Genomic DNA, 24,936 nt, shown 5'->3' with positions numbered 1-24,936 from the left:
CACTCTGTCAGCCTGGAATATATATTATATAGAGGGGCTGGCAAAACCACTTGGGATTCCTATGAGCACCTCTTCAAAAAAAGCAGCCCCCGCAGAGAAATGAAAAAAGCAAAGCAGAGGGAGAGAGGAAACTTAGGTTGAATTTAAAGATGACTTTCCTGAAGAACAAGGACCATGTTTATTAAGGAAAAGACACTTCTGACAGAGGACAGATTCATTTAAGGTAGAAATTGGAACACCTTCACCCAGAACAGGAATGAACGTCTGCTGAACTTTTACTTAATATTATTTTATTCACTTGTCTCTTCTTTCTATTTGTAGGCCTGACCACACATACATAAATATTCCTGGAGAGAGCTGCTTCAGTGCTGTTTCCAGTCCTCCTGGGATGAAGAAGTAGCAGGAATGTCAAAAGGATCCAGATTCTAAGAGATTATAGTTTGGCAGAGTACAGACTAGTGTGCATGAAGTTAGCAGAGACGGATATTTGAAGGTTCACCTGAATTATGCCTGAACTCTATACTTAAAATTAAAGGACTGCTTATTTCAGAAGGTGTATTTCTAAAAGAGTTGTGGGGAAGCCTAACTGCATTCCTGCTAAATAGACATGTAAGAGCATCCATGTGTGCTCAGCAAGCAGGGGACCTATGTGCAAAGCACAGCAATAGGACAACTAATTGTAAAGCACAATGTTAACAGCAGCTGCTTCTCTGACAATTACTTGCCATAGCTGCTGGATCTTTCAGATAAACTCAGGCCAGTCCAGGCCTTGAATTAGCTAGAAATCAGCAGTCCATCTGCTTTCAGAGTTGTGCTTTTATCCTCTGGAGGCAGGCTGAGCAATGCAAAGTCTTCCATGAGGACCATGATTCATATGCCAGTGAACAGCTGCTGCAGATCCCTGGGTATGCCCAAATGATCCTGAAACTGATGCTTGTGCTATAGTGTGAGGTTATTTTGTTGTGGTGTGAACCAAGGATTACCTAGTTATTTAGTTTCAGGTAAATAGGATCCTCATTTGCCAGCCTGCTTCAGTGTTGCATGCAGTGGGAATTCAGCCTCTTGAAAATCCCCTTCTGCCTGTTCTTTCCCATCTTGACACTGTTAATTTTCTAGATATTTCTGTCCATGCAAATGAATAAGATAGCATTACTCTTTCTCTGGATTATACTTGTTGTACTTGAAATTGTTATGAGGGGAAGAACAGCTTCAGAATCTCCACATTCACTATATATGTATGTATGCGTATATATATATATTTATGCCTGCTGAGATGGATAGCGTGGTTAGACAATTGCATGTGCACACAAAGCCACACGTCTTTATTCCTTCACCCACCATCCCTTACCATTTCAGTTTTTTGTCTCTCTTTCAAGGATATACATGAAGAATTAAAAAAACAGGTGTCTCTGAGTGGGAGTTATCACCTTCTAAGTATTGGCTTAAGACCAGCTAAAACAAGGTTTGCTTGTGACCTACATAATTCTGGCCTAGATCTCTGGTCCATAGAAAGGAGAAAACTTGCTTCATGTTAAAAAGGTCTAGGCCACTTCAAATACCTTGTCTTCTTGGTGTTTTTTGTATGTTTAGACTTCTTTTCTTTCTGTTTTCAGCTTTCAGCTCTGGAACACCTTCTCAGAGCTGCATTAGAATTGCACTGCTGATGTGTAGTGAGGTAGGACAAAGCTGATGATGGGGCCTGTAGGAATTGCCATGGAAAGTGTTGGAAAACTTCATCTAAAATAACTGGGATTAGGTCTCTCCATCATTGTCGTTTATTTCTCAAGCTGCATTATCCTGCCTGTTGCTCTGTGTCTTGGCTTTGCTTCTTCTCCTGACAAATCCAGAGAACACACAGGCCTAATGCACCCCTCTGCATCATGGGGGCTGTTTCTGCCAAATTATGGATTGGGACTTGAAAAGCTCATAGGAGCTGTGGAGGAAAGTAGGAGAGGAGGAGAGGTTGGTTATCAAATACATTTTCCTTTTTTTGATCTCTTTTCCGGGGTGGAGGGTAAAGGGAGGAGAGGAACTGAGCAGCCCATAAAGGTGAGTACCCATGATAGTTTATTTAACAAACAAACCAGATAAAGATTAGGGTTCCTATAGCAAATGGCTACCAGCAGAAATATCTCAAGGATTTGGGGAGGAGTGAGGAGAATGATGAGATGGTTAACCACGAGGTCCCACCATTTTGGTTTTTAAAGTCCTTTCCCCAGCTGCAGCAGCATCCTCAGCTCATTTGCTGAAGAGCAGCATTTCTGTGTGACCAGCACCTGAGGCAGAGGACACATTCTCCCTGTTGAGAGAGGCCTTGAAGTCAGCAGGCACTGTGTTATTGACAGTCCTGAGCTGTGTTCTCTCTCTGAGGAGTTTGAAGGAGAGGAGTGGGAGATGACAGGTGATGAGGGGGAGATAGAGGGACCTTAGAAGCTTAGTGGCTACTGCAGAGGGGACATGAGTTAAGGCTTGTGGATACCATATCATCTTGTCTCCCCTACCCTGGGAGGTCCTAGGAGCCACATTCCTTCTTCCAGATGTGAGAAAGGCTGTAGAGCAGCTTTCTTCTCTGGCCTTCAGACAATCCAATCTCAACAAAATCAGAGAGGATAAGTGTAGGTACAAGCAGCAGACAACTTTAAAATGTCAGTTTTGTTTGGTTTAGTGTTTCGGGTTTTTTTATTCTTTTTTATCATTTTCTACAGTACTGTAGTAGCTCCTGGGTAAGCCTGGGTGCTTGTGTTTGTTCTCTGCTTGATGCCAAACCTCCTTCTGAGAACAACATCTCTCACCAGATATTGTGGTTTTCCCATTTCGAGTTAAAATGCCAAACCATGTAGTCATTTGATTCTGGGAGTAAGAGAAGGGTGAAGGAGGTTAAGTATAGCTTTTGTTTAGATCAGCACAGCATGGAAAATAACCATCTTTATACAACCTCAAGGCTCTGTATTGAAGGTCCTACTGAATGGTTCCCTGATCCACCCCAACCCTGAGAGGTTGACTGAGTGACTTCCTTAATTGGATTTTGTGTGTTGATCTCACTTTCTTGATTTTTTTCTCTTTTCAGTAACTTATTATAATCATGCCCTTCTGTCTACTAGAAAAAAACCCCACACCTCACACTGAGAAAGAATTGTACTTTTCCTTTGGCATCTGGTGGTTGGCACAGCTTCCTTTAGAGCTCATGTTGCTGCTGAGCAGTGGACATAGGGCGGCGTTCCCTGCTCCTCCTGGGGTATGCACACACAGACGTGCACCAGGTTGTGCTGGCAAAGGTGAGAGAGTCTGGCGATCAATCTGCTAGTGAAATCTGAAATTAGGCTAATTCTGGTGTTCATGGGGTAAATAGCAAGTTGTGGACTTGCCCTACCAGAAAGAGCTGCTGTTTTAGTTGTGTGATATACTGTGTGCCTGGCTCCATGATCATTGGCTATCCAGGATTAAACCATTTGATTCGTTCCATGTAAGAAGAGAGCACATGGACAGTGTATGACAGCAGACTGCATGTAGCAGGACTGAGACATGCGTGGAACTTACAGACACATAAATAGCACTTGGGGATGGATGGGCTTTCGTTCTGATCAGAAAACTTATGTCCAAAATTTTGATAGGTCATAGCTGTTAATAAGAGGACCTATCCCACCACTGTTATAAGTGGAGAGGGCGGATGGGGAAGAAAAAAGTTCAAGAGAAGGGAAATATGCAGTAACATGATGAAGGGAGATAAGGTGATATAAGAACCTGAATAGAATTCAGGAAAATGAAATATAATGAGGTTTCAAACTAGGGCGGGAGGAGAGAGGCACAATGCATTCTGTGTGGGTAGGAATGAAATGGGGGAGTAGGAACTGAACAGGATGAAAGGGGAGGGGAGGAATGGTTAGTGGAGAAAATGAACAGGGTAAGGAAGGTAGAGATTTGTAAGGCAATGGGAGGGAGATTTAATGGGTGAGGTGGAAGAAGAAAGGTAAGCAAAGAAATAAGTGTAATGAGGGTACTGAATTAGAGAGGTGTGGGGGTTGGATACCAAAAGGTGGGTGCAGGGAAAGGAGAAGAAAATGTCTGATTACCTAGGGAAAGCAAAGGTTTTTAGAGAAACATTGGGGAGTGGGAGCAGGCGATAGAGAGAGCTGTGGACATCAAAAACCTCAGAGAAAAAACCCCCAGAGCTATAAAAGAAAAAAAAGGTTGGAAAATAAAAGGAAAAATGAAAAAAAGAAACAAACCTCAAGAGTGACAGACACTGTCCTATCAGAAGCTCCTCAACAGACACGTATGTTCCTGTGAGCTCCCATATAAGCTTATATTTGTATTTCCCCTAAACGTGAAAAAAACCCCATCTCTATAGAAGTGGGCAGCCAGGGAACTAATGCCTTTGCCAAAGGAAATGAAATCTCCACAGCTACAGGGTATAACTATCTTGATGAGCTAAGAAAAACACCCTCCACACTGCCTCTGCCTGTATATTTGCTACATAAATTTAAGGTCAGAGCACACTTTAATACCAGTTTCTAATACCTTCCTGCTGTTCAGAGAATACCCTTAGCGTACACAGGACTGGGTAGCATACATGTTTTTGAGTAATTTGTATAATAAAGATTTGAATTTAGTGGTGGGAGCAAATGCTGTCCTCAAGAAGCAGATGCGATCTGTGTATCTTGAGTGGCTGACAGACGTGTACAGTACGTAAAATGCTCAAAATTTGTCCTGTAATCAATACCTGAAGTATCTTGAGAAGGAGCCTACTGTCATTCTCTTGTATATCTTCTCTGCCCTGGAGCAGCCATGACAAATTGTGACAGGCACAGCTATAGGGAAATTCCCGTTAGCTCAAGCTGCCCAGCCAGTAATGGCATAAAACAGGAGGATGTATGGAATTCTCTGCAAATTCACAAGGTTTGTTTTTGCAGCAGGAGATGTGCCTAGGAATGCTACCACTTCTAAGCCAGACCTCAGTGTATCTTGTTCTCTGAATGAATTCATGAGCGTGGCCTGCGGCATACTATTTCTCCCTTGTTCTGGTGTCCTGCAAAACAGCATATTAAGAAAAGCTGTGATGCCTTCCCCAGGCACTCACTTGTGGCTAAACTCTGTCAGAGAGAGGGAAGTGCCAAATACATGCTCTGATTTGTAAGCACTGTGAAGGATTTCTTCTAGAGGGGGTTGCAGCCATTCAACCGCTCTGCCTACCAGACCTTTTATAAATATTTCATTTATAGTCAAAGATTGAATCAACAGAGTAAGCCGTGGATGGGGTGAGGCCTCAGGGCTCTTCGGTCAGACAGAGTCTGTCAGGCTCTTTGTGTGGAGTTAAATACTGGCATTTGTTTCTCGGCAAGGCTTTACTTTTCCAGGCTTAGTTTCAGCCTACCCCTCCTGATCTCCAGTCAGATTTCCTCTGCAACTGTCACCATTAGGAGCAGGTTTTGGTTCATCACTCCTTCAACTTACCCTTTCATTGGGAAATGACTTTTCCCTTTCATCTGGAAACCTTTCACTCTGTTTTCCTCTCTATACTCTACACTAGAATTCTCCATTAATAGTAACTTCTGGGTGTTTAGACCTACTTGAATTAAAATAGGTTTTTATATTAGAGCTGCATCTGAAATGCAGAATTTCAGTGGTGGGCTGAACATGGGTGGAAATCAATCACGCCTTTGGCTAATCTGCAGAAAAATGCCTTTCTGCTTGTGTGAGGGTTACAGGCTTGTGCGTCTGTCAAAAAACCTCCAACTCTTTTGTAATTTTTGAAAGGATGGTGGGAAAAACATTAGTTTTGTAACACTAAAAGTAAGTGAGGAGGCATAAAGACTTGGATGGGATTATGCTGACTGTTGGGTCCTGTTTCTGTAATTGCAAGTAACCATATAATAATTGAAAATCCTGGATTCAAAAGGAAAAAACTTTCTAAATTTTCTTGTATCACAATTTTTAAGGAACTCTTATATCCCTGTAACAAGGTTAAGCCCTCTAGTACAATATTTGAAAAACTCTTCTGTGCCGACATCAAGTGAGATGTCAGACATTGCCAACCTCCTGTGTTGCTGCAGGAGTGGGAATTTGGTAACGAAAGCACCCAGATGATCTTGGGGAAATACACGGTGCCATCTGCTATTTGGAAACACAAGAAAGGTGTCTGCTGGTCTGAGCTTGTGGGAAAAGCATTGCTGGTCTCAAGGTGGTGATGGCTTCAGTCACAGGTATATGGGCAAGGCGCTGGTCAAGTAGCTGAGGGTTTGACTGGTTAACAGTACCAGTGCTCCCCATCCAAGGTCTCAAATTGTGGATATTCATTGTAAGGAGGCCAATCAGTACAGAAATTAAAGGAATGTAAGATGTTATTTCTAGTCTGTGACATCCACTAAATCTATTCAAGTAAACCAAGATTTATAAAGAAGGTTAATGTGTTCTCTTACACAATCTCAAAATAGTAGCATAGTCTATTAGGATACCTAGCACTGATCCTGACTAAACTACCTTCCACTCTTTTGGTGGTGTTAACTGCTTTGTGCAAGTGTAACAGAGATGGGGAAGGTCAGTCATTCTCCACCTGATCCTTGTCTCACTGTTACTGTAAATTGAACCTGTATCTTATCTGTAAGTGGATTTTATCTGTTCCCAACTGGTGTTAGTGCAGATGTGTGTAAAACCTCTATCATCTTAATTGTGAGTGCTACTGCTTTGTGTTGAACCAGCAATCTTGTTTTGGAAAATTCTCTTGGTTTTTTTGGACATTAAATATTTAAAGCTTCCATTTTAGTGTGTGCTTTTTGGCTGGTGAAAGGAAAAACTGTTTGAATGCTTTTCTTCTTTGTTTCCCCCGTAGTGTGCTTGCCCTCCTGCACTGACTAGGTAAGCAATTTTATAGAAGGGAGTTTTTTTCTTTTGCTCCTGACGCAGCTTTTCTTGTCAGCTTCAAGCTGCAAGTTTCTCAAGATGAAACCTCCACCTTATGCAGATCTTTGGAGCTTTTTTAAGAAAAATCCTCCTCCCACTCCTCAAAGTTGTGTGGCTTTGTACCACTGTTCTTGCTGCGTGCCTGCTGCCTGTTGCAGAGCTGCATGGAGTCTTGGCTTAGATTCTCTTCTTTTCCTCCTCTCCTGTGGTCTGAGATATTGCTCTTGTGTCGTGACTGGACACTGTCTATATGTGATAACAGCTCTGCTACAGTAAATTGTGAGAACAAATGGCTTCTCCTATTGAAAGCACCAGCTTTTCTCTATCTCAGTATTTGACTGAGAATTAGGACAGACAGTTGCTTGTTTTCACATTTCTGTACTCCTACAGTATAAAATAGCTTTCAGAAAGAAAATGAGAAAGTCCTGAGTGCATCTATGAGTTCATCAGCTCTGAAATATGAGGTAGCTACTGTGAGGACAAAATTGGTGCCGATACCTTGGCATGTGCTGGAGCAAATACTTTCCTGCTGCTTTCCTCAGCAGGAAGAATTTTAAACTGCTCCTTGCCTTATTTGTACTGATGAAGCTTAGCTGGGTCTCAGTGAGTGAGAACTGAGCCTATATTAGTGTTTGTAGAGGGTAAGCACCAAGAATTTCCAGAAATAAGAATTTTATGTAAGGGGGGGGAGGAAATCGATATGATATGCAAAGACCAACTGGATACAATGACTAAGACAAAAAGAGACAAACATTTGCCCCAATTCAGGAGCAAGTAATTTTGGAGGCTCCACCATGTTAGGGTAGCTTTTTGTCAAAGGAGGACAAAATGCACTGAGAGCAGTGTGTACTTGTGCCTGACTTTCACAGCCAGAGGTAGAAATACCCCAAGGAAGCTTTCATGCAGCACTTCTCCCTGATCACAGGCAGAAAATCCCAGCTGGTTCCTGAGCAGGTGGTTCTTTGTATGCTCTACAGACTGAGTTGGGTAAGGGGAGCAGTGGGTGGAACCTGCCAAGAGCCTGGGTGAATCATGCAAAGGTAATTTCTGTACTGCAGGACTGGAAGGGACCGTGGGGAGGGTAGTCAGCTAGCAGGTGTTGGCAAAAGGCAACTGCATGTTGGAGTATCGTACCTCCTCCAGCCTTTGGTGATGGGCCAAGCAAGGGTAAGGTTTATCTAGCTGGAACGTACCTCTGACATATCTGATGAAGGGCAGATAAGGAGGTTGCCCTAGAAGTGTCCAGAACTAACCAGAGATGAGGCTGGAGGCTTTGCTGCTGAGTCAGTGCCTGAGGCAGCCTGTGCCTCCTGCCAGCCATGCAGAGACAGCTGTGATTCCCCTGCACTCACAGACTGACAGCCTTTGCTCTCTGAGCTGTGAGCATGAGCACTCAGACTTTGCAGAGGTACCTGGAGCTTAGCACAGCTGGGAGGTTTGTGCTCAGCAAAGGGATCTCCTCCTGACGCTTTCCAGCCCTATTGACAAAAACCCCTTGCCACCAGCTAAATATTTTGAGCTTCGCGGTTGCTGCTAAAAAAAAAGTAAAAAGGCATTTAAACTCTGCTTTGCAAACTATCCTGAAGATTTCATAAAGTGGGTATTTTTAGCATGTCATAAAAATATAAAGACTCACTCTTATTTTTATCCCTTTAGTCTCTGCAAAATTAATCGAAGGCATTTACCTTGCTTTCCTTTGCTTCCTTGACTTTGAGAGACTAGCTAACTTTAGGACCCAGGAGGGAATGCATGATCAGATGTTGGCAAACGCTGGCCATGTTTTGTGTCTATTTATAGTAAGTGTGTGTCGAACCACCTTGTCGTTCTTTTCTTAGCATCAGCTGGACTAGCACAGCTATCAATTATCCATGAAGCTAATGATAATACAAGGAAAGCTATGTAAAGCAGGTGCTCAGAGGAGAGAGAGAAAAAGAGGGGAGGTAGGTGATAGGACAGGGAGAGTGAGATTTTAGGAACTGAAAAAAAATCCCTTTACTCAGCCTGAAAACCCTTATTATCTGTAATAATTATTAATAACAGGGGAGCCTGCACAAAGTCATTGTGACTGCTTTCAGCTGGTACGTCCCTCCCAAATGTTATTTCCCTCATTTATTTTCATTGTGTTGGCAATCAAAGGCAGTGGGGTTTTTCTTCCTTTTTTTTTTTTTTCCCCTACTCCATTTGCTTTTAATAGACCTTAAGCTGTGTATTCTCCTTCCCCCACCTCTCTGTCCTGGGTTCTTATATTTGGGTTGGTAATAGCAGGTTCTAGTTTCCCTGTGAAAAACTGATCCTCTGGTATTTCTCACGATTGGAGATTGCACGTACATGTTTGTTTCCTCTTTCATCTCCATTTCAGAGAGGATTTTGCCTGCAAGGACTCTGGAGAGAGAAGGGAGGAAGTGAAGGGATGCCGTTCCACTCATTGCCAATGACAAAGCTGATTGTCAGCTGTTTATCAGCCTTGGTTTTTTTTTTTTCTTTTCTTAGTGTCTTTGCTGCTTTTATCTCTAAGTGCAGGGGAGCAGGACAGTGTGAACTCTGCTCTTGACAGCAGCTCAGGTTCTGACACCATCTGCCACCTAATCCACTTCCAAGGAAGGGTCTGACGTTTGTGTGCATGTGTGTGCACATATACCCTCCCCACCTGGACATACATCATTTCGCAGACTCACATTGACCAGCTCAGAAGCAGCATTTCTCTTCTAAGAACTGGCCTTTGATGTTAATTCTTTTCTTCCTCCTGATTTAGATTTCCCTGATTCGGTTTGACAAGCTATGGTGGGAGGCACATCTCAATTTCCTACCTAGCCTGGCTCTCCGAAGTGTGACTTTTCCTGGAAGTTATGAGTGTGAGATGCATGGATTTCTTTTGCAAAAGCAGCAGGAAACAGAACAGGTGCAAAATGTCTGTGTCAGGTTCCTTGGATAGCTGGTAAGTGGGCTCTTGCAGGAACTGTTGAATTTTAAGCTTTTCAGTGACATAATGGCCAGTCTGACTGCTGTCTGCAAGCACTGAATGTGTTTCAAGCTTTGTAGATCTCCTTTCTCTCAGAGTACATGAAGAATGACAGTTACCGTCACACGTGATGCTGCGGTGTATCTGCTGATGTTTTTAGATGAACTGTATTCAACACAGTTCACTGATTGTAATGGATTATGTTTGCTCATGGCACTCAGTACTGTGCACATTCAGTGCTGTGGAAAACGGCTTGAGAATTGAGATGGGAAGAGAAGAGGGAGTTTGGGAAGGATGGAGAGGGAGGGAACAGTATGTATACAGAAAAGCCAATTGTTTTGCTTGCAATAATCAGTTATGCTGTTTTTCTGGGCTATAGTAATGAATGTTTGAATTAACTTCTGGAAAACAGTATATGTCTCTAATGCTGGGTGGCTTTTGCACTTGAGTGTTGTGATTTCTTCCTCCTGAGTGCTCATGCATAATCCTTTCCTCCCCCTTTGAAAGAGTCTCTGTTGTGAAAAATGGGGGGGGGGGGGGCTTTTTCTTGGCAGAGGAGGAAGGATTAGTGCTTCTTTCAGAAGTTAACACAGTCTTCGGAAAGGGATCTCTGCCTCTGCCAAACAAATAATGCAACTTGCCTGCAAAAGCTGAGCAGAATGCTGCCATGTAATGCAGAGGGTTTGATGCAGGGCTTCCTGATGGATATGGAAGGACAACCGTCATCTGCAGGGGACTTTACTCTCATTTGATTCCTCTGAAGATCTGCTTTGCTTTGTGGTTGGATTTTTTCCCCCTTCCATCTGCCTTTGTTGACCCTCTCCCTCATTTTCCAGGCACACACTAAAGGCAGGATGCTATTTGCCTGTGTGAGCATCATACTGAGCATGGCCCAGAGGAATCCTACTGTTCAGTTGCCCTTCGTTTCATCAATCACACTTAAAACAAAGTAAAAAAACCAAAACAGTTTCATACTGAATAATGCTTATTAATGAAGAAAGCAAAGGAACTTTATCCTACTAATTGGAGGCAGATTGCTATACAAAAACAGGTTTATCAGCAACTTCTGCTAAGTGCATTTTATTTTTCTCATAGCAGAAAAAATGATTTTTTTGATTCTTTGAGGTTATTTGGGGAGGTATTGAAAGAAAGGTTTCTATTGAGATCAATCATATCGACATCTATTGATAAAGCCTGAAAACTTCCTTTCCCATTGCAGAAAATTGCTTTCATTTGTCACTTCTAAAAAAAGGTAAGGGAATAATTCTCCACCTTCAACCAGCAATTTAAGATTGATCTGATTCAGACAGGATATTTCAGACAATAGATTAAAGAACTTATCTTCTAACCCTGGTTTCAGCTTTTGTGTAGGATCACTTCCTGTTCACAACAAGACCCTTGCAAGCTTCAGGTTATATTTGAAAGGGTGTTTTCCAGAACAGAGTAGCAGTGGAACTGGCAGAAGGGTATGATGCTGTGGTTTTGTTTAGAGGATGTTGTCCTTCACATTTTGCTCTTGTCTGTATAGTGAAAATAGCAGTTGTGCACGTGGAGGAACTGGACTTCTGAAGTCACATTTTTTTTTTGTTAAACATTGTCATTTTTCAGTGAAATATGTCTCTACAAGGCAATGGGAAAAATGGTAATGAGTGTTGTGTGTGTGAGAATTGTGCTTCATTTTGAATTCAAAGTATTCAGAAAGTCCTCCTTTTCCTAGTTGCTTTGTTTTTCATTAGAAAATATCTTCTAATGACTACTAATTAACATGGTGCATTGGTCATCTAGGATAAAAACAAAGCTCCTTTCACTGCTGGAACATCTCTAGGGAATTAGAAAGCTCTCATTCCCTTCAGTACTAGAAAGTTTAGTGATTTGTTGTTTTCCAGCTTTATCTTTCTGCTTCTGTGTGTCTGCCATTCTGTCTCAGCATGGTGATTGTGTCACACAAGCGCAGACCTTTTCCAACCTTCCCTTGAGGTTTTGGCAGACCTACTCAGGGAGGGAAGGGGAATTCCCTTGGGCATTGGTACTCCCTCTGTGCCTCTAGCCAAGCTGCAAGGAGCCCAGCTGGTCCTCATGGGAGGTGCAGACTGGTCTTGCAGTTGAAAACTTGGAAAATTCCAAATAAATCCCTGGAAAAACATAAATGTCTGAACTAAATCCAGACATTTTGGGGTCCGGTTTCCAGGGAAGTAATATGTGTGTAAGCAGAACAATGTTGGAGACTTTAGTCAGCTCATTGCAGTCAAGCTTATCCAGCATTATTAGTAAGCTGAAACCCTAAGAAAAAAAGAAAACCTGAGACAAACAAAAAAGGAACTGAGATTGTCTCCTTTAGTAATGTTGGAGTAACTGTTAAAAAAAGGGACAATGGGGGATGCTGCACCTGCTCCTGGATCTAGCAGTTCAGAATATTTCTGCCTGTGTTATCTGTATCACCTGTTTGGATGACTTGAGTTAGCTGTGTTATTCTCTTTGGAGACAAATGCTTCACTGCATTTATTAACTTTACTATTGAAAAAATAATGTAATTTCTGAAAATGCATAAAATTTAAACCAGATTATATTGTTGGGTTTTTTTAACTAAAAAAAGAAAGGAATAATATTGTATGGCCATATTGAGACCAATAAACTAATTTGCTGAGCCTGGGTGCACAGTCATTTTTGAAAAGGTCTTTCATATTTGTTTGTTTGTTCGAATTTTACTTCAAATTAACTTTGGAAATGTAAGTAATAGGAAGTGACATTTTCATTCCCTTTATTTTGGAAATGGTGGATATCGCATATGCTTGCTTATTTCCTCATCTGTAATATGCATATATACGCTAATTATGGTCAACATTTCATAAATTGTTTTTTAGGCTGAATATTTTTAACAACTTTAGTCTCCTCTGATGACAGGTCAAACAAATAACTGCAATTATTTAGGCAACTGGAAGGCATTGGTCTGTATTTGAAAGTGTAATTTGCACAGCTCCTTAAATGTAACAGTAGCAACTGCTCTACACTGGAGACTTGTGTTAGTATTTTGTTGCCTTTTTTTTTCCTATTTGTTTTATTTTTTTAATAAAAAGGGGAAGTGGTGATCAGAAATACCCATGAAGAATCTGGAAGACTGACATGAATCTTTGAAAAGTATAGCTTAACTCTATGGTAACTCAAACAGCAGTAGCTTGTGGTCAAATTCAGGATGACAAGCTCCCATCTGTGTATTTGGGGTGATCTCGAGGCAAACATCTGTTTTACAGTGTGATTGAATTTAAAAACAAGTCACCGTCATCTAGAAGTATTTATTGCAGGTAAATTTGAGATTTTTACATCAGGAACAAAATATTACTCTGTTGCTTGCTCTCAGTACTCTGGATTTTTGATCTGCATGTGCCTGTTTTGCACAAAGCAGCTAGAGAATACAAGGGGTGACTGATCACCTAGACCGGATGATGCTCATCTCGGGTTACTGCAGGGAATAAAGTGTGAAATAGCAGCGGTACTGATGAGGACATGTGATATATCCTGAAAAATCAGCAGCTGTTGGTGACAATTGACAAAGCACCAGTGGGGGATCTGCCTCCAGACTGGAGCAGCAAGGTCCCGGAAATCAGGTCATGGGCAAGCTGCCTTGTTGCAGGGGAACTGGCTGAGAATCTTGGGATAGCGCAGGGCAGGGCGTAAGTCTAGGGTTAAATTACCATTTCACTTGAAAGGAGGAATCTTACACCTGTTAGACTTTGCAAATATGAAGTTGCATAGATGTGGGATTACAAATGAACACAGAATAAGGACAGTCCAGTGAAGTAGACCTGAGTTACTTGGTTTTTCAGAAGACTTTTTTTGATTAAGTTATCTGTCAGGATTTGAAGTACATATCATGAAATGGTGACAATAACAATTAGGAAGTGAGTATAATTTCTGCCAGCTCTCATCTCTGTGCTATCAATTAAATGCTCATTTTAGTCAGTAGGTTCTTAAATTCCTGTTTGTTTTGGTCTGAAGCTGTTCATTTCATATCTCACCCTGGAGGTGGATGAACACAGCTCATCAGTGTATCTTTATTCTTTCATTTCTGGGAAATCTGCATGCAGTAGTCTGCTTCCTCAAATATTCCTAACACTTCAGTAGCTTCGAAAAACTGCTGTTGCAACCAAATCCTCAAAGACAAATGCAGTTAAGACACATTCTCTCAAAACTCTGGATGAGTATTTGTGCCCATACCAAATGCTGCAAACACTTGTAAAGGTAGGTATGGATGTATGTCTCGGAGCATCTGTGTAGTTCACAACTGCAACCTCCTGCTCTCAGCACTGATGTTAAATGGCAATGCAACTAGCATTTGAACAAGGGCAGCAGAGAACTCTGTGAACTTCAGACCCTGAGTATCCTCTTCCTTTAGGGTCGGTGATCCCTTTATAAGATGATATCGACACACTGAGATAAAGCTCAATGTATAAATGTCCATCTGTTTGTGAGCCTGTATGCTCTTTGGAGAAGCAGGGTATTTCACAGACCTGTCAACAGGGCAGTTTACATTTCAAAAAGGAAGAGTAGAAAGTATTTGGTAGAGACTGTAAAGGATGACAGAAATCTCCAAGTAGATTTCAGTGCACCAGGGACTGTGTATCATGGCGACAGTCTCTAAATGTCAAGTGTTGTGTGTTGGCAAAAATGGTCTAAATTCACATAGAGTGATGTGCTCTGAAGCTGTGGAGTTCTCCAAGGAATAAAAGTCACTGTGGATATTTCAGGGAGGATATCTAAAGAGAGCATTACTGCAGCTGGGGAAAAAAAGGGGGGGGAAAGACAGAGGAGGGAGGGGATTTCTGAGGAACACAGAGGAGGCTAAGTAGAAATTTCAGTGGGTAACTGGGTTCATCCATGTCTTCTGTAGTTTCTCAAGGATCAGTCTCTTCTGTAATAATCTTATTCTACCTACAATAATCAATAAAGTAGTGCACTTTCACTGTAATTAACCAAAAGCAGCACTGAGGTGGGAAACCTTTGCCTAACTCCTACTCTTGCCTTACCTGCACAGATCTTAAATAAAACTCACCAGGTGTTTCCATATTTATTGAAATTCTCTTAACTCAAGGTTTCCCCTCAGCTTCGGAGTAGGAAATGTTGGTCTAATCACTCTGAATTGTGAAGGAGTCACTGGAGTCCTTTGACTGGAGAGGAGTTCCTACAAAGAGTGAAATGCTCTACTGCCAAAGGTCTTTATTTGTTATGTTGTTTTAAAGAAAGCATTTGAATTGCTATATATTGTTCCTTCTCTGCTCTCTTTCCTGGTGAACATGTAGGCAGTTGTGAGGAATGGAGAGGAGCTCACATGGCTCTGTATTTGAGTAGGAAACTGCTATTTTAAATCAGGTTTGAAAAGATTATTTTGAAACTGATGATTGTGCCCTTAGAAAAAGCATCAGAGGTGTGGGGACTTGGAAAAATTATAGGGGTTGGTATATTTAATCCTTTACAGAGTTTTAGGTTGGGATTTTTGCCCCTTCATGGGAGGGAAATAGCCACTCACCTGGATGTTTTGGAAAGAGTGCGATACAGGAGTAGAGGCAACGATGCATGACTTGGTTTCTCTGCATCAAGGTCTGAGATTTTGCTTTCAGCAGGAGTGCATCTCACACTTGGATTCAGCAAGTGTTAGAAAGATTGTGGCTACTACAAGCTACTAAAAGCACTCAGCAGTTTCTGATGGCAAAAATCTCTGCCCAGAGGGAAAATGGTTATGGAGCTGTGGTATCTCTCTCGCCTACACAGAGATGAAGCTGGGAACCAAGTCCCATCGGCTGAGTGAGCTGCAATGAGTTAAGGCAGGGAGGTGAGGAACACGAGAAGCTGTGGAAGCTCTTGTTGTTCAAATGGATGGGTTTGGGATCTCACTAGCAATATGGTCTGTCTCAGGAAGGCTGTTGGATCTAGGCAGGTAACTGCAGCGTCTGAGGTTTCTCTTCTCTCCACAGATAAGGAGGCCACCTCAATCCAGTACTTAAGTGCTGCCTGCCATATTTCAGGTCGCTTTGCTATGCACTCCTGAGCATGTTTCCAGGTGAATCTCATTTGCTTCAAAGCAAAGTAGGCAGATGACCTTTCTTTGCAGTTGCTTTAACTAATACGGACTGTGCTCTCTGCAGGTTTTAGGTGAGAAAATTAGCATATAAAATTGTTAGCATAGTGGTGTTATTCAAGAGTTGGGTTTTTTCTCTCTTTGGGTCTTCATATAAATCACCCTGTGCCAACAGACTTTGGTGCTGGGATGTGATTTCCATGAATGATGTGTCTAATATTAATTACAGAACAAAATTGATTCTTTTCTATTTACTGCTTAGAAGGTCATTGATGAGGGTAAGCTCGTATTTTAGTGAACTTGTAAATACATGGTTATATCCTATATAGTGCAGAAAGAGTATTACCCAAACAAAGTGGAACTTTGAGCAGTTTAGGATTATGTTCTATGGGAAAAGACAAAACTGCTGTCATTGTAAAGTCAATAAACCCCTGAATTGATCCATACTGACATTTTTCTGGATTGCATCCTCTTCTGCTATTCCCTGTGTGGGAAGGAAATGGTTTTGTGAAAATGTTTCTGATGATATCAGTGTTGGTGTTCCTGAACACAAAATGAATTCAAATGTTCTGGGCTTCATTGGCGGCCCAGCACTCCTTGATCCTGGTCAATATAAGGCTTAGTTCTCTTATAATTTACTTTACTTGCATTTGGACCTCTTTCTCAGTTTTGCTTGTTTCTGTCTGCGTTGCTTGCACTAGATAAAAATGTGTTAGCAACAATTTTTGTCTTTCATTCATGGGAGAGAGACCTCTTTCTTTGTTTTATAACTATTTTGCATTGTTGTTAAAGTACTTTTCTACAAAAAGCAAACTTCAGTCTGTATTGTCCTTTCTATGAACAAAATCACTGATAGAAGAACTGTAGATATACTCTTCCTCTTAGGTCAGGGCTGCTGATGCTTTTAAGGGGAAAAGGAAAGAAAGGCTTCAGAAGTGCGCTTTAATTTAGAGATGCATGAGAATTTGAATAGATTTACAATGCTTCTCTTAAAACAATGCAAAGCTGAAGTCTACAGGGCTTGAAATTGGAAGAAGTCTGAGACAACAAATGGAACTATTGGACTGTATAGAAAATGATTGTCTGCACAGCCCAGTGAACTGAGGGGAATTGCAGGAATAAAAAAATATATGCAGCTGAATTCCCAGACTTGTTTTCTTCATTGTGAGTGCTTCTAATGAAGACTCACTAGTGGGCTAAAATAATTTAAGTCTTAAGGTGTGTCCTCCTTGGCAAGCCAGTCTCATGCTGTGGAGGCTCTAAGTGCCTTCACTTCTTTTCTCATTTGTGATGCCATTCCCAGTTTCCTGCAGACACCTGGGACATATTGGCCTCGCTGGGGAAGTGGTGTGGGGTAGTTACTGTGCAGAGCTATCTGGCAGCTGAAAGGCAGCATAAGTGTCTTAGCAGCCAGGTGGAAGCAGCTATTAAGGCACACTTCGATTGCATTGAATCTAAAAATATTTAAATTTATTTAATCTAGATATACACAGAGAAAACTTTGAGCGATGCCTGCTACCTCCATGTTTTATACAGTATTTGAATTGTATCTATAAGAAAGGAAGATACCTATTTTTCATCTAGTGAGGGCATGTTATTCCCTCCCACCTCGACCTCCAGAAATGCTCCAGGAATTATTAGGACCATCAATAACTATCCCGTGAGCAAGAGCTGTGGTGTGTTACAGCTTTAGGGATGAGTGGCTAGTGCTTTATTTCCCATACATGTGAGCTTTGAGATAACTGTGAATCCTCTAGGGATTTGGATTTACTATTGATATGCAGACAAATCCCTAAGCCTGCCTGGGATTTGCTTGCATTGAGTTTGGATTGCTCAAGGCTGGAGATGGTCTGAAGTGGCAGTATTTAGTCACACTACTTCTGGTTCCTCTGCCAAAGCTGTTTGTTTATTTTATGATCTAGTTGACATAATGTGTCCGCATTTGCTTTTTTTTTCTTTTATGAACAGCATTCTTCTTAGTCTAGAAGAAACAAAATTGTATTGCATGGGGTGAAGATTCTTGGTCTAGAAACTGATTAAAAAGTAAGACTAGACACAAGTGCTTTTTGGTCTAGAGGGGTGTTTTCAGGGATTTATGTGGAGCTAGAACAGTTGTTGCTAAGTGCACTCTTGGAAATTGCTTGGAAACAGGAAATAAACTATGGGGCGTTGAAACTTGTCTCTAGGCTATTTAAAATGAGAATTAACTGTGGAGTTGCAGAAGGATCAATTGTAATGAATGAATGGACTATAAAATGGGGGTTGCTATTCTGTGTTGATAGGGCTACTTTTCTCCATCTGCACTACATTGCAGTTAACTCAGGCAAGGATGGACTGTGCATTACTTATTACCCATTTGGAGAGAGATTTAGTAGTCACTGTAGATAAGTCTATGAATATTTCTGCTTACTGCTCAAAGAAGCAAATAGAAGGCAGAGAAGGCAACCAGAGCAATAGTAATTTGATCAGTGAAATGGAACAGTGTGTGGATGAGAAAAGACTGGATAGAAAAAGTTTTACCGGCTTGAACGGCATGGAGAGCAAGCAGAAGTCAGGTAGGGAACAATAATTTAGCCTTTCCTATGATGTAAGAGCCAGAAAACATAAGATAAATTTGTCAAACAGGTTTAAAAGAATGGAAATAATTTTTGCTTACAATTCAATATTATATAGTGGTTCTCATTGCTACATAATGTCACAGAGACAAACATACCTGTATTAAAAGAACAGAAAATTGAACACTGTAAAAATGCATTGATTAACAGGTTAACAGGAATTAGGAGGATTTGATGCAGCCCATTCCAAGGGCACCAAAGCTTTGCTAAAGGCAAGATGGATACGTGGAAGGCAGTATAACTTTGGGCTTGCCACGTTCTCGTGCTTTCTCTATTAACATCCATTACCAATCTGCTGCAGGCAAAAGCTGCTGGCTTAGGTAAACATTTGGTCTGTCTCAGTAAGATTGTTCTTTTAGTCTTAATGTCTGTCTACAGTGGACAGAGGTGAGATTATACTACCCTTTGCAGAGTACAGGCTGTGAGCTTGAGTCTGAAAAACAGCTCGTCTTGTTGATGTGATACTGAGACTGATCCAAAAAAACCACTACTAGCAGGGTTGCTGGATCCTACGGGCTTGGAGTGGCTCAATGTGAGATCCATCCGCGTGAGGTGGCACAGACATGAAGGTGCTTGCTCTTGCAGAGGCATCAGGACTGTGTGTGAATTTTAAGCTGCGATGGAGACCACCCTTGTTGCACTCTTCTAGCATCTCCCTACTAGCCAACTTAGCTGATATGTCACTTGTAAGAACCCAGTTCCTTTCTCCTAATAAATAATTCTTTAGGGAGCCCATATTTCTTTGTGTGGGGCCAGTTATCTAAAATCGTATCTGTGTTACAAGACTGCATCAAAACACATGAACCCACTCCTACCTCAAGCCGTTGTTCTGGAGCCTCCTTTTTTACAGGTGGTTCCTGCTGTGTTCCAGTGTTTTCATTTGTACTGAAAGCTGAAATTGTAGCTGTAGTTGTGTGTGTTTTAATGGTCTAAAAGCAGTTAGGAACTGCAGAGAAAGTTCACTAAGCTTGAAATAATCCATCTTACCAACATGATTCTAGTTTTGCTATTGAAGACACAGAAAATCCTTCAAACTTCATAAAGATCAGTGTGAGATAAGCAATTTTGCTGAGTTGCCAGACAAGGAAATAGCTGCATTTGTCAGATCTCCGATATTTTTACAAAGCAAGAGAACAGAAATGGAAGCTGAGTTCGGTGGTGTTGTTGACTTTCTTTTTTTTCTTCACTTTCTTGATGCTCTAGTCTTCATTGCAGAGCTGTACAGAATGATGCTGGCCACTGCACACTGATGTGGCTCTGCAGTTGTGCCACTGCAGTTTATACTAGCTGAAAATTGAGTTGTGAGACATTCAGCACTTGTTTTTCTTTTTTTGTCAAAACTGTAGTGGAAGTTTTTTGCAAGGTGGTATCATTGACTTCAGAGAGCTCAGTTTGTATCCACTTGTCCTTCAGCATGTGGCATCATAGAGGTCCATGCCAAAAAGAGATTATCTACAGAAGCTGGCCCATAGTTTCCAGGAAAAATAATGAAAAATACTTTCCAGTTCTTCTATATGTGTACACAGTGCCCTCCACCAGTCCTTTGAGGTTTGGCTGTTACATTAAGGAAGAGTAATGTGGTTTAAAGAAAGAAAAAAAATGACTTATTGTAAAACTCCCCTCTTTGCTACAGTTTCCAGTTCAGAAGTCTTTTGTTTTTTTCCTTCCTTTTAAAATTATTTTTCTTTTTGGACATCTTCTCTGGCTGGCTGTAGCTGGGGTTGAAGTAGCAGTCAAGCTGGTGCCCTCAGTTCTACCACAAGATGTATATGGTTCCCATGAGGAAAACAAAAATGTTGACAGTCAAATGATTTTTTTTCAGGTACCTTAGTCTATCTACTTCTGATCTCAAAGATCTCATTGTCTTGCAAATTGGAAAAGAAAAATGGTTTGCTTTACTCACACAAACAAATAAACAAAACAACCCCCTACCCCCATAAAAACCCAAACTCAACAACTCCCAAACCCAAAAATGTAGGCAAAACAGGCCTTACAGGAAGTGTGGGGCAGAGAAGAAAACAAGATATCTGAAGAACAGAATTAGTTCTTAACTGTGTATGAGGTACAAAAATTCAGGTGCATGGGATCAGATTGTATTGTCTCTGATTTATTGCTGATTTCAGTGAGGTCTTCTGCACCCTTGTGCTGTTCTTTTGAGGATTATCTTTGACCACAGAAAGCAACTGTTTCTGGCACTGGCATGTTGGAGGAAGCTTGCTGTCTCCACTCTCCGTGAGGTCCCAGGCTGACCTTTCTAAACTGGAATAAGTGGTTTCCCACCATCTGTGCAGACCAGGGTTGTTAGACTTGGAACATCCCCCATTAGCTTGGTGTCTCCTGCCTAATACAGGCCTCAGGAGGTGTGATGACATGTGGTATGGAACCAGGAGCATTGGGTCAATGGAGGCTGGTGCTACACGAGCTGTCTCTGTCCTGTTCTGAGAGCAGCTGTGGAATGGTGTGGGTGGCACCCACTTAGTGTTACATGTTTTGACACATTCGTGGATGACCAGCCAAAGGAGCATCGAGTGTCCTTTGCCCGCTCTCATGTGTCTTGTACATCTGTTTGGCACCTCTCACCTATTGCTTTAGCTGTCTGGAGAGATGATTTCCTGCCAGCTACTTCAGCCTAGAAAAAGAAAAGCTGTAGGTCTTGTTAAATATTACTTTCATCTAAGATATGGGGAAAATAAAGTTTTGGAGAGGTTTGCTTCTTTTCTTCCCAGTGGGGGTGCCAGTTGAGTGGGATTTGTCAGTCATTAGTCTGATACAAGTAACAAGGGTATTCTAATTTGCCTGAAATTAACAACCCAGAAAAAATAACATGAAAAATTGGTTACATGGAATGCTCTGTTTTTTTTTCTTTAAAGTCCATAAGTTCACACAAGGACCTGCCCTTCTGCCTGCTCATTTTCAGAACGCTTCTGAGGTGTACCCAGTGCATAAAGCTGCCTCCCAGCACATTATGTGTCATAAGGTAATGGGTCAAACCGAGAGAAAATAGATACTTTGACAGAGAGTTCTGCACTTAAAAAAGCAACATACCTCCTAGCTTCCAATCTTTTTGGTTAGATACTTTTAAAAAGTATTTTCCCACAAAAGGAATTTATTGCTGAGTCTATACTGTCAAAAGTGAGAAATGTAATCATTGTTTTGAATTGGAAGGGTCTAAGGGGGAAATGATAGGTGGTATAAGCAGTGTGGCTTGTTAGCAGTGGCTGCAAGTGATAGGTGTGTGGTTCAGTAGCTATTGCATTGTTTTATTTATTTCTGTTAAAGTGCTCAGTTCCCCTTCTTCCAGCACAACTTCTGTTCCCTGTTTTCTCTGCTTTGACTCTTGAAAATTAGGTAAAGAGAACAAAAACTATGCTTACCTACTTTTTTTATAAGTCATGCAGGAGAACTAGGCCTTCAGAGGGGATTTAAAAGGGAAGAGGATAATGGTTTAAACTGGTGCAAAAAGTAAACTTAAGAGGATACAGATTCTAATCTGTGGTGAATAACAAGGAGAGGAAAGTAACGAAAATAAGAATATTCAAGTTGCTCATGGTTTTGGAGGGAGTGATGGTAAAGAGGCCTATAAGGAAACTAAGTCACGCTTTATAATGTCCTTTTGACATGGAAGAATGCATCACATACTATAAAGACTCTATTGTCAATAATTAATTTAATTTTAATTAGAATGAACTGGACAGGCTGGATATTCCACATGTGTGTCTATTAAAAATGAGAAACCTATTTTTGGGGAGGAAAAGACACTTCATACCTCTTATGTGACATCTGTATTCGGTACTATTTTGTATGTGGAAAAAATCATGAGAAGTCCAAGTGCCCAGGAGGAAAATCAAGACTTTCTTTTCATTCCAGTCCTCTTTAGTGAGAATATCCTCCCTCTTCTCCAACCAAACTCGTATGGAATTAATGTCTTTTGTCTGAAACAGCCCAAGGGGACCATCTAGGACCCAACAGAACTTACATGTCAAAGTAGCTCTTATGTTTTCTCTCTCATTCACATTACTATTGCAAATGCTTGTGTTTTGCTTGTCTTTTTTAAATGCAATAGGAGGTGCTTTATGTTAGGGACTTTCAAAGTTTTTATTTTTTTTCTTCTGGAAGCTCCAAAGAAAAGAAGTAGTAGAGGTGATTAAGGAAACACTGTCAGGGAAAGTAAGGTCACGCTGAGAGGAGAGGTTGTAACACTTTAACTACTGAGGTAAAGTATTAATCTGGACATTACATTTCTGCTGACCTTACTTTTCTTAGTGTAACTTTAGCTGATCAGGGTCAGGCTTAAGTGAAACACTTTAAATCTGAAGCCAGGGCTTCAATCAGGAGGTATGTTCTCCTGTGACTTTTGGATGAATGGAGCTTTTTTCAGTTGGACATAGGTAACAGCTTAAAACCCCCAAACCTAGCTGGCTTAAGAGGTCTCACATTCTTTGTTAAAATCTATGCACTGTCTCCACATGGGTGATGAGCTGGTGTCTCCCTAACATACTCTGCAGTAGTTCATGGAGGTGCTGGGAGCTGTTAAGAGCTGTCCCAGGTTGTCCCTAGAGCAAGATCTCCAGGGCATGGACCTATAGTGGCTGTGAGGCCAGATTGCTGTCTGGTTGCTGCTGGGCTTGGGCCTGTGGCAAAGCTTTTTTTTCCACAGCCAGCATACTCCTGTTGGTTCCTTTGTTTTGATTTGTGCCCTCTTTGATTCTTGTCTCTGCCCTCAATATGAAGGTCTAACCTTAGGCTTGACTGCCACATTGTGATTGCACCAAATTCCTAAGGCTATTTTTAACTTTTCAAGTCATTAGGCATTTTCAAAAACTGTACTATACACTTCTTTCAAAATAGTGCCTTTTATTTTAAAATGAACCAAACTGTTCACCAGGGCTCTGCCTTAGCAGAGCCATACTTCCTTCACTGAAACCAAGGGGTAATAGATTCAGTATTGCTGGAAGGTATTTTGTAACAGTGACTGTCAGGTTCACTTGTATGTTCAGTCCAGCCCTTAGCAAACTGTTAGTGGTGGGCAGTGGCTGTATAAATAAATATAACTGAGAACACTAACCCAAAAGGATGTAACTGCTGAAGGAAAGGAAATCTCAGCAATGAGGACATACATTAGCTAGTGCATGGAACTGGGATGGGAATTTTCTAGTTGAGCTGGGATTTTTCTACGTGTAACAGAGCTGTCCCAAAGAATCAGATCCACTATTGCTGCTGCTTTGGGTTTCCTCTGAAGCATTCTACATGGACCAGCAACAGAAGCACATTTCTGGGGAGACCCAGCCAAGATGCTGCATTGGAACTGATGTCCCAATGTGAATTGATAGCTCCTGTGGCAAAGGAAAAAAAATACATTTTCCTTAAGATTATCTCAGATAAAATTGACTAGAAGCACAGAGGAATTCTTGCTAAATATATTTTGTCATTCCTTAGTCTGTTGCTCATTGTATTTGTTATTATACCATGGAGGGTTGATTAGCTTTTGCAACAAAGTTGCAAACCCTTACCTTCATACTGCATACTATGAGGATGCTGAGTATTGGGAATCCTCTGAGCAAAATATGTGTAGTTAATTGATTTGGAACAGACTGCTTTATTAAAATGGGTTTTTGGCTAGGCTGTTGCACATATTGTTGTGTATATGTGTTAAGGTAATAAGATGATTAACATAAAGTGTGAATTGGAAGGAGGAAATTAATCCATGGTGCAGCTAAAGCCCAGAGATGCATCTCTTTTGGTCATCTTGTTTGACCTGCTGCTGACTTTTGCAGGGTGGTTTTGGCAGCGATATGGGTGGATATAAGACATATTAAAGCACAGGGAGTAGGGAGAACAAATAGATGCCCATATTATCTATGTCTATTAAAGGACATTCACCTATGACAACATAGAGATTGTGCTAGCAAGACATTGTGTTGCGTGTTGTTTCCCTTCCCCTCTCCCTATACTTTTTGCTCTGCTCTGTCTTGGTCCTAGGATTTGCTCCTGACTGATGCTCTGTTTTGATGAGGTCCACAGCTGTTTCCCCAAAGGAGAGACTGCTAGCTAATCCCAGGTGAATCCTCAAGACAGGGGAGGCTGAGTGATGTGCTATACCCCACAGACTTGGTTTGAAGATTGGGTGTCATTGGGAGAGATGTTAATGAGACACGGTACCTGAGGAAGATTGGTCAGAGAGATGAGAAGCTGGGAGGGGCAGCAGGAATGCAGCTATTCCTAGGAATGGTGTTCCATTTCTTGATATCTTTTCCCCCTGCTCCTCTGCATGCATTTGGTGCACAGGCAGAGGAGGTGAAAATTACAGAACTTGCCATATAGTAAATTAATTGTTCACTTGTTATTAAATAGTGCTTAATATCAAATGACTAGAAGAATTGCAAACTTTTCTATAG

At 41.3% G+C, this 24,936-nt stretch overlaps 1 protein-coding gene across 6 annotated transcripts in view; it reads left to right on the top strand.

Moving 5' to 3' along the window:
- The window catches only part of DGKI (diacylglycerol kinase iota), a 205,421-nt gene that overhangs the window by 29,544 nt on the left and 150,941 nt on the right, over nt 1-24,936 (top strand). Inside the window, exon 1 of one of the 6 annotated variants that reach the window (XM_027743779.2) lies at nt 3,191-3,275. The exons of the other annotated variants lie outside the window; for them this stretch is intronic. Coding sequence (XP_027599580.2) covers nt 3,238-3,275 — 38 coding nt within the window. The 5' untranslated portion in view covers nt 3,191-3,237. Of the gene's footprint in view, nt 1-3,190; nt 3,276-24,936 lie in introns of those variants that run through there. 6 annotated transcript variants of the gene reach the window in all.

Source organism: Pipra filicauda, unplaced genomic scaffold (assembly GCF_003945595.2).
Source record: "Pipra filicauda isolate LSUMZ 115617 unplaced genomic scaffold, ASM394559v2 scaffold2_size9829703_pilon, whole genome shotgun sequence".
Lineage (NCBI taxonomy): Eukaryota > Metazoa > Chordata > Aves > Passeriformes > Pipridae > Pipra > Pipra filicauda.
Note: the sequence above shows the minus strand (reverse complement) of the source record. Positions and strands in the feature narration are given on the sequence as shown.